Source organism: Heterodontus francisci, chromosome 7, assembly GCF_036365525.1.
Source record: "Heterodontus francisci isolate sHetFra1 chromosome 7, sHetFra1.hap1, whole genome shotgun sequence".
NCBI lineage: Eukaryota > Metazoa > Chordata > Chondrichthyes > Heterodontiformes > Heterodontidae > Heterodontus > Heterodontus francisci.
The window spans coordinates 48,509,355-48,517,355 of NC_090377.1; the positions used below are offsets into that span (position 1 = coordinate 48,509,355).

General features: G+C 38.2%; 1 protein-coding gene across 1 annotated transcript; it reads right to left on the reverse strand.

Moving 5' to 3' along the window:
* Positions 1-3,674: 3,674 nt before the first annotated feature.
* en1a (engrailed homeobox 1a) lies at positions 3,675-7,328 on the reverse strand. Its single transcript, XM_068034491.1, has 2 exons — positions 6,824-7,328; positions 3,675-4,072 (listed from the first exon to the last, which is right to left on the reverse strand). Exons 1-2 carry the CDS (start codon positions 7,326-7,328, stop codon positions 3,753-3,755), a joined length of 825 nt encoding a protein of 274 aa, XP_067890592.1. The 3' UTR covers positions 3,675-3,752.
* Between the last annotated feature and the right edge of the window lie 673 nt (positions 7,329-8,001).

Here is an 8,001-nt window from a genome sequence, read left to right on the forward strand (position 1 = left end):
CACGCATTTTCATTTCTATTATAATGATGTGTATAGAAACAATTGCATTTCTGTTTAAGTTTATTGCGTTTACTGTAATATTGTGCATTATGTAGTAACTGAAGCTGTTGGCGAAGATCTAGCAGCAGGCACGCATGTAATCCAAACACATTTTACTCCTTGGACAATATCAGCTGTTCGAGTCAGAACCCAGGAAGCACAGGCTAAAATCCAACAACTCACAGCTCGACTCACGTAGCTTGATAAAATATTCACAAAGTGCAATTAAAATTTTAATTTGCAAAAAAAGTTTCACTGACGAATAAACTTTTGAGTAGCAAAAAGCAAACTTCACTGAAACAGGATAATCCGCAGTATATTTTGAGCCTATTTTAAACTTTGTACTAATTCGTCGACCAATGAAATATTTTCGTTTTCTTTTCAACAAATTAGCAACAGCCAGGTAATGCATATAGTTAAGTAGAGATGGGAAAATGAGGCACGTTCTCTCCTTACACGGATTTAAAAAAAATCTGAACCAAAGCTAGAGGGCGCTTATTTGAATTTTCTCGCGCCTGTATCTCAACATATGAATTCGTGCAAAAGATCCTGCATCTTAAGGCCAATATTCACATAGCATGTGAGTTCAAAGGCTCAGATAAGCTATCTAGTTCTAAATTGGAACAGAGCTGCTAATTATCTATACTTGGCAATTCCTTACAACATTTTTAAAAGGGTTGTGCTGAAGGAGCACAGGTTTCATGTTTAAAAATGCGTCACAGACTCGTTGGATGTATTTCAAAAGAGCAATTTTGCAAATCTGACTAGATGCACGAAATATAACGAAAGGCTTTATTTTATTACCCTCCAGGAAGTCGACTCTGGGTCCAGCCAGAAGCGGAAATGCTTGCTTGGCATATAAAAATGCTGAGAGCGGGAAAAAAAAACTTCAAAGCAATCTTAAGGAATTGATTTTCCTTTGTTATTTCCACTGTTGGTCGCAAATATTGGACAAAACAGGTACTCTTAATCAGACAACAAAGTACTTATTGCGAGACTGTGCACCTCTACTCCACAGGTGTCGACGTATACCTACTGCTTAATATAATCTCGTTTCATTGTTACCTTACGAGTCACCAAATTATCGTGCTGGCGTGTCACAAGTGTACTGTAAATCCACGCGCGAACCCTGGTGTACATATTCATGTTCTGCGAAGATTTTGACTTTTGATAGCCGTTAGGCGTTGACTATCCACCAATAATAGTAAAGCAGCAAGGGATATTTTCAATATATATTTGAGACAATCACTTGTAATTGTGTTTCGTACTTTATAGTAAGAGAAAGCAAATCTTCCTGGTCGGTGTGAAAGAAATTTTACAACTGTAGGTAGGTATCTCAGCAATCAATTATTTAAAAATACGATCGTGCAAACTTTCTTCTGGTTAACTGAATTGTATTTTGAACTGTTCATAAACTTTTCCTATTTGTATCAACATTTAAGACGTTCGGATGGTGAAAATAAAAGGCAACGTTTTTTTTCCATTACCCAGCGGGAACAGTAACTGTACTGAGCTTTCTTAAATTATTACGCACCTTTTAGCAATGCTTATTTTCATACCTACAACTAACAATAGTTGTAGATCTGTAGTGAGACAGTTACCTTCTAGATGCCTTCTTCTTGCTGTTTATTCCAGATCTTGTTGTCTCATAAAATCATTTTTCTGACACTAACTGCATGAAATACCATGAGAACTATGGGTTTCATCACATCCATTAGGCATCCCTTTGGGCGATGAAGAGTTTTAAAATTTAGAAAGCCAATAACATTTATCACAGAGTTCCCTAAATGGCATTGTCTCAACATTTAAGCGTATTTGGACATTTAACATGGCAAGTAACGTTTTGAACCATTGTACGTTGTATTTTCAACATGTTCTCCCCGCTTTCTGTCTAACGGCGCCTTTCATTACTTTTCCATCACTGAATTTTGCTTTTGCTTTACTGAAGAAAGGTCAGGATAGACAATTATAGCGAAGATTTCCTCAATTTCACTACTGTTGGGGAGACGGTTTAAAGTAGCTGCAATATTGCCTCTGATCACTATTTTTTAGCGAAATGTTGAAGTTCATTTTTCTTTTACAACTTGACTGAAAATAATTAAACATAATGAATCTTCCTTTTATATTTACAGTGTTCTAGCACATCCCATCGGCATGAAACAACTGCGCTAATATTGAGAATCTAGTGCCTGAAAATTTGGACATCTCAGGATTATGGAGAAAGGAACGGGTATCAGACAACAGTTCAACGAACAAATCGCCAACAAGAGTTTTTTTGCCAAGGATAGTCGAAAACTTCCTACCAAATGTTTTCCCCTTTACTTTAAATGTCGAAAGGCAACTCTCAACGATTAAAATAACAATTTTCATTTATCCCACAAGCGTTCTTAAAAGACATCATATAGAATGTATTAATTTTAGGCCTTGCATGGATAGCAACCTGGCTCCAGATATGATGAATATTACACCAGCTAAACAAGAGCGTTACGAAAAGTTTAAAAGTTCACAATTTTCTGTTTGAAATACATTTCCGATAATCGCCAGGTTTCAAAAAAAAAAATCCTGTGGTCATCTTTTGTAAAGCAAAATTAGCGAAAATAATGTAGAATATAAAACAAAGTCTGCCCTTAATTGATCACCATTTTGTTTCGGGAATAAAAATATAATTAATAAACAATTTGCGTCGAAATACATAAAAGTGGAATAATTTTGCACCTTTGTGTAACTTTTTAAATATCTATATATAAAAACGTGAAGCCTCGCAAAACAATTTTTCTAACTTCAGTTTTAGAAGTGTCATTACTAATGCACACTTTTACTGAAAATCTAGAAAAACAAATGGAAACTCCGCCTCCAAAATCATGATATTAAATATGTGAATTCAGCACCAAGCCAAACACTCAAAGGGCGGTTGGAAGTAATTACAATATTTTTTTTTGCAGTTGTTTCTAAAGGTGATTCACCTTAAATCCCAAATTTTTTTTAGGGAAGAGATATAACAATTTTCAGATAAAAATGATGCATTGTGCCCACAGGCTTTAATATATAGGTCCCACTTCCTCATTTAATGATTCTGTCGGTGATAGCTTTTTAAAAAAGCTTATTGTGGTGCATTTTACATTTTAGTGCTCTCCTACTAAAAGCTGCTCGATTTGTGCTAGCGACATAAACGAAAGCGAAGAATTCTAGCCGATGTATTTAATTATCACTGCCATATTTTAGCTTACTTTTCTTAACGCATATTGGTGTGGGTCCCTTAAATCAAAACTATAGTTCAGAAGGAAAAGAACAGGTACGATACCAAACTATTAGTCAGAATGTGCACCGAGCACAGTCTACATTTTATTTGAAGCTACATCATTTCTGAACATAGTAAAATCTTTGGCATGTAGCGGCGATTCATTATGTAGTCTCTCTATATTTCTGAACAAATTCAGAAAAGACTGGGTTCACATAAAATCTCTAGACCTGACTGACATCGACTAAAACAATTAGCGACAACATTGAAAACGAAAATGATAAAATCTCGGTCAAGTAGGGATCGCTAGACATCTCCTTACCTGAAATTAAATATATACAACGTCATAATGTGTTTGGTTATATATAATTTTAAAATGCTTGTATTATAATTCAGTCCATATAGATACACGCAGATCGAATTTAAATAGCACCTGTCACAGTCCTTTATTTCAATAGAATAAAACCGAACAACTTCAGTCACTGTCCTCCTTCTCGTCTTGCACTGTTGTGGTGGAATGATTGTAAAGTCCCTGGGCCATTAGATGGAGAGCCAAGCTGTTCTTCAGACCACTGGCTTTCTTGATCTTGGCCCTCTTGTTCTGGAACCAGATTTTGATCTGGGACTCGTTCAGACTGAGTTCTTGTGCTAAAGTTTGCCGCCGCTGTTCGGTGATATAACGATTGGTCTGGAATTCGGCTTTGAGTCTCTGCAGTTGTTCGGCTGTGAACGCTGTCCGCGGCCGCTTGTCCTCCTTCTCACTCTTCTTCTTCTTCAGTTTTCTAGTGCGGGGACCTGTGGAAACCGCGACAGAAAAAAAAACACAAATGGTCACGCTTTCATATTCCTCCTTTAAACGGAAAGCGTACAAACCCTTCAGATGCCCATTATGTTCAATATATATAACATACATATTCGGTCTTTAAATAGGCGGCCATATTTATAGTATTAAAATTAACAAAATGGCGCAAAGTACATTTCCCACAACAGAACAATGCTGCCGCAGGGAAAGAACGTTGTATTTTATGTTTAATCCTGTACCTAATAGCATATTGCAGCGTGTGTTACTTTACCCTGCTGGACTTGTACGGTACATTTTTATTCCGTTAGGTTTTTCAGTATATAAAAGTTCATTACCATTATAAAGCTTTGCACATTTCTGTCTGATTAGCTGGTCAGTGGTTACCAGATGTAAAACGCAATGCAAATAGGACGATAATATTGCATTTTTTTTCTTCAAAAGGACAGCGAAGAGACCTGCATGCAATGTTTACCCTTCCTCAGAAGTGAGAATAGAAAGGTCAAATAATCGTAACCGGGATAGGATTCCCCCGCATTCCTTATTATCCTTGAGTAGTAATTTAAAATGCTTTTGTTTTCTGCTTTCAAATATGGACTCTGCCACTGGGGCACCCTGCGTTAATGTCCCCACACCTACATGGGTAAAATGCACCGCATTTTCAAAAGCAACAAAATACAATTTGTGAATGGCTATAGGCTTAGCTTAGAGCGTGAGGCAGCTCAACTACTAAGCTGATGGTGTTTCAATTTCCAGCGAACGTTTTGAATGTTTATTCGGTGTACTGGCTTCTGCTTATGATTGTAGTAAAAGTTTATGATAAAGTAATCATGTAAATTTAGACTTCAGATTGTGGATTACAAAGCTCAGCAAAGAATTAAATACAACAAAGCAACATGCAGCGAAAAAAATCTTACTGTGCATTAGTTGTACAGAAAATAGCACCGTACATATCTAAACAGTGGAATACATTGGTTGGTGAGTGTGTGTTTCCCTTAAATTCCAGCTAAACCCCAGATTTCCGGTAAACCGCTGATTTACAGCAAATTTATCTTGCATAGTCCTGTCACAGCAACTTCTGTATTAATATCCTTATGATGAGACTAATCAGCGAAGTGTAAGACAGAGGGAACATAAAGCAACAAGCACAGACATATATATAAGCACATTAACAAGAACAGCAACAATCTAACGCTATCCTGAATATTGTGATTAGATAACTGGTGATCAAAACGCCCCTCGTCATTATCTAACACTGCTGTGAAATAAACTTTTCAGAACTCAAAAAAAATTCGCATCTATTGAAAAACGCGTCTAAACCGTGCTTGGAAATGTTAATAAAATCATTTTACTACTTGATTGAAAAGTTAAAAAGTGACGTTTTGCTAAATGTTTGGGCTGACAGCTCAATCAATCAATCAACTAGTCAATCAAGCTGGCTTTTCTTAGTTTGAAGAACTCGGTGCCATGAATAGCTCGATCTACACGGCTTGGAAGGAGACGTTTGTAGGATCGTTGGGAAAGGAATTTCTTTACGTCCTCGACAAAACACACGAGCGTAACCAAGACGGCCAGGCCGTGGCACAGAAACCACTACACACACCATCCCGTCAGACCTTTTGCAAACTTCTGCACGAAAGGCGACACCAAATACTTCCTCAATCGATGCTTTCCGATTCTGGTGCCTCATAGGAATGTTATTTATGGCTCCTTGTGCTATTTATATCCAGAAGTGATATCTTGCTGCTCTTAGTATTACACAGACTATGTGAAATTCGTCAGTCTGTTTTCAAGTAAAATCGGGTTTTTTTTGCATTGCGAGAAATAGACTAATATTAGGCATATATTAATGAATAAGAATTAATGAACTTAAACAATGATTTTGAATTATTACAAGAGGGAAGGCCGGATTACATGTTTGACTTATCTTTACTGAAACAGGATGGATCCTGGCACCATCAAAACAAGCATTGGCCGACATCACTGTTTGCTAACAATATATGCTAGAAATACATAGGTAAATATTTCTAGCCGGGATTACTGAATATGGTCAAGTTTATTATTTCAGATCTATTAAATTATAATGTATTTTGATCGGTCACTATCAAGATACTGAACTGAATTAATTCTATCTGTAAGACCAAACTATCTGCTCGGACGGTTATGCACCCGAAGTCTCAAGTAATAGGAGTTCGTGCTATGTAAAAAATGATCACCATTTTCTAGATCTCGACCCTTTAGCTTTTTAAATTAAGAACGCACTTAAACTGTAGCTGGACACAGTCTTGTATACCTTCAATCCCTGGCCTCGAGGCCTGTAATGCTTTGATCAACATCAAGGCCCAAAACTTCCAAGTCTTGCTTCGTGTCGCTGTTTCACCGTTGTGTTTGCCAACTGTTTAAATCGTATAACTTCATTACTATTGATCTGAAACATCTAAAACTTTAATTTTTGACACAATCTTCTCTATTCATTTTATGGTCGTGACTATCCGTGCCTTTTCGATGCCAGAATTCAGTTAGAAAAATAAACCAAAAGCGGTACGGATATCTCTCAGAAGCAGTTGCGAGTTTGAAAATAGCTACACGCATCGCCTTCAGTTTTTTTAAAAAAACAAAGTAGCCACTTGTCTTTTATAGATTTACAATTTTACAGTTTCCAACAAAAACGGAGGCAATTAGTTGGAGTTTTGTTGTTCAAGTGTACTATTTCTTGCCCGTGTTATAACAACTATGAAATTTCTTACCAGAAGAGGGTCTGTCTGAATATCTAGTGCAATAAACCCAGGCAGGCCACATTAGAGTCCCTGATGATGCTGATTTGGTTCCATCACTGTTCGATATAGGTTCTGCATTGGCGCCCACAAGCATAAGCGCCGAGCCAGTGTTTTCTGCATACTTTGCGGAATTAGTTCCATTGCCTTCGTTTTGCTTTGGTTGAGACTGCTTGGACGATTGAGATGAGCTGTCAGAACAGTCTGAATTCGGGCTCAGACTCGAAGCGTTCGTCGGCCTTGTAAGCGGATTGACGTTTTCTCTCCCGGACGTCTGTGCCCGATCTCGATCCTTCTTGCACCCAAAGTCCGGCCTCAAGATATTATCAATAAAAAAGTTGGTGTTTCTGTGCGGCTGCTGTGCCGCTGGATGGGGCTGTATTTGGGGAGAATGAAAAGGTGGAGAGAGAGAAACGCTTTCCGCCTCGCTCGATTCTCGACTCTCCACACGTTTGTTTTGATCCTTTTGCTCTTCCATATTTCGAGGGAACTGTCAGTTTCGCCAAGTTGCTTTTTCTCCCCACTTGTGAGGCGACGTATCCAAAAGGAGGGAAGGCAACCCCTTTCTTCGATCACTTTGGACAGGCTTTTCGGGCTCACTTTTGAACGACCCTATGTACTTGGCATGGTGTGTTTCGGGGATTTTACTTCGCTTTACATACTTACTGTGCCATGCAAAGCTGGCACTGCATTGATCTGTGTTTGTAGTCCGTGCTGATTCTCTGACAGTGCGAGCTTTGCAAACTCCTAAATCGCAGCGTCTCTCAGTCACTTTTTCAGCGACCGGAAGCACGTGAATAGCAGGCACGTGCGCTCCACCAATCAGCGAGCGCAGCGTCAGGCCCCGGGGGTGGACTCCTAATGACAGCGGAGACGCTGGCCAATCGCAGCCGCCGCTTTTGCAAATAAATAAAACCGAGGTGAAACGTAATAAGGGATTCACCGCTGGGTCTGCAGATCCACTTCCCAGTGTCTCTCAATAAGCAAATGTGAAAAGACTACGAAAATGAACACAGAGATTTTAGATTAGCGAAAGCTCAAACTTTGTGCGAAATTCCGAATATTTGTATATTACATTTTAAAACAAAGTTAATTATGAAACATTAAAAAACTAGATGGTTTCGTAGGTTTCAATAACTGGAATATAGTTA

What these genes read in the sequence shown, in the direction of transcription:
- en1a (XM_068034491.1), bottom strand. Translation starts at nt 7,328, where the DNA reads ATGGAAGAGCAAAAGGATCAAAACAAACGTGTGGAGAGTCGAGAATCG. An exon ending in TTCAGACAGACCCTCTTCTG is followed by an intron (nt 4,073 to 6,823) that starts GTAAGAAATTTC and finishes CGGTTTCCACAG; the next exon opens with GTCCCCGCACTAGAAAACTG.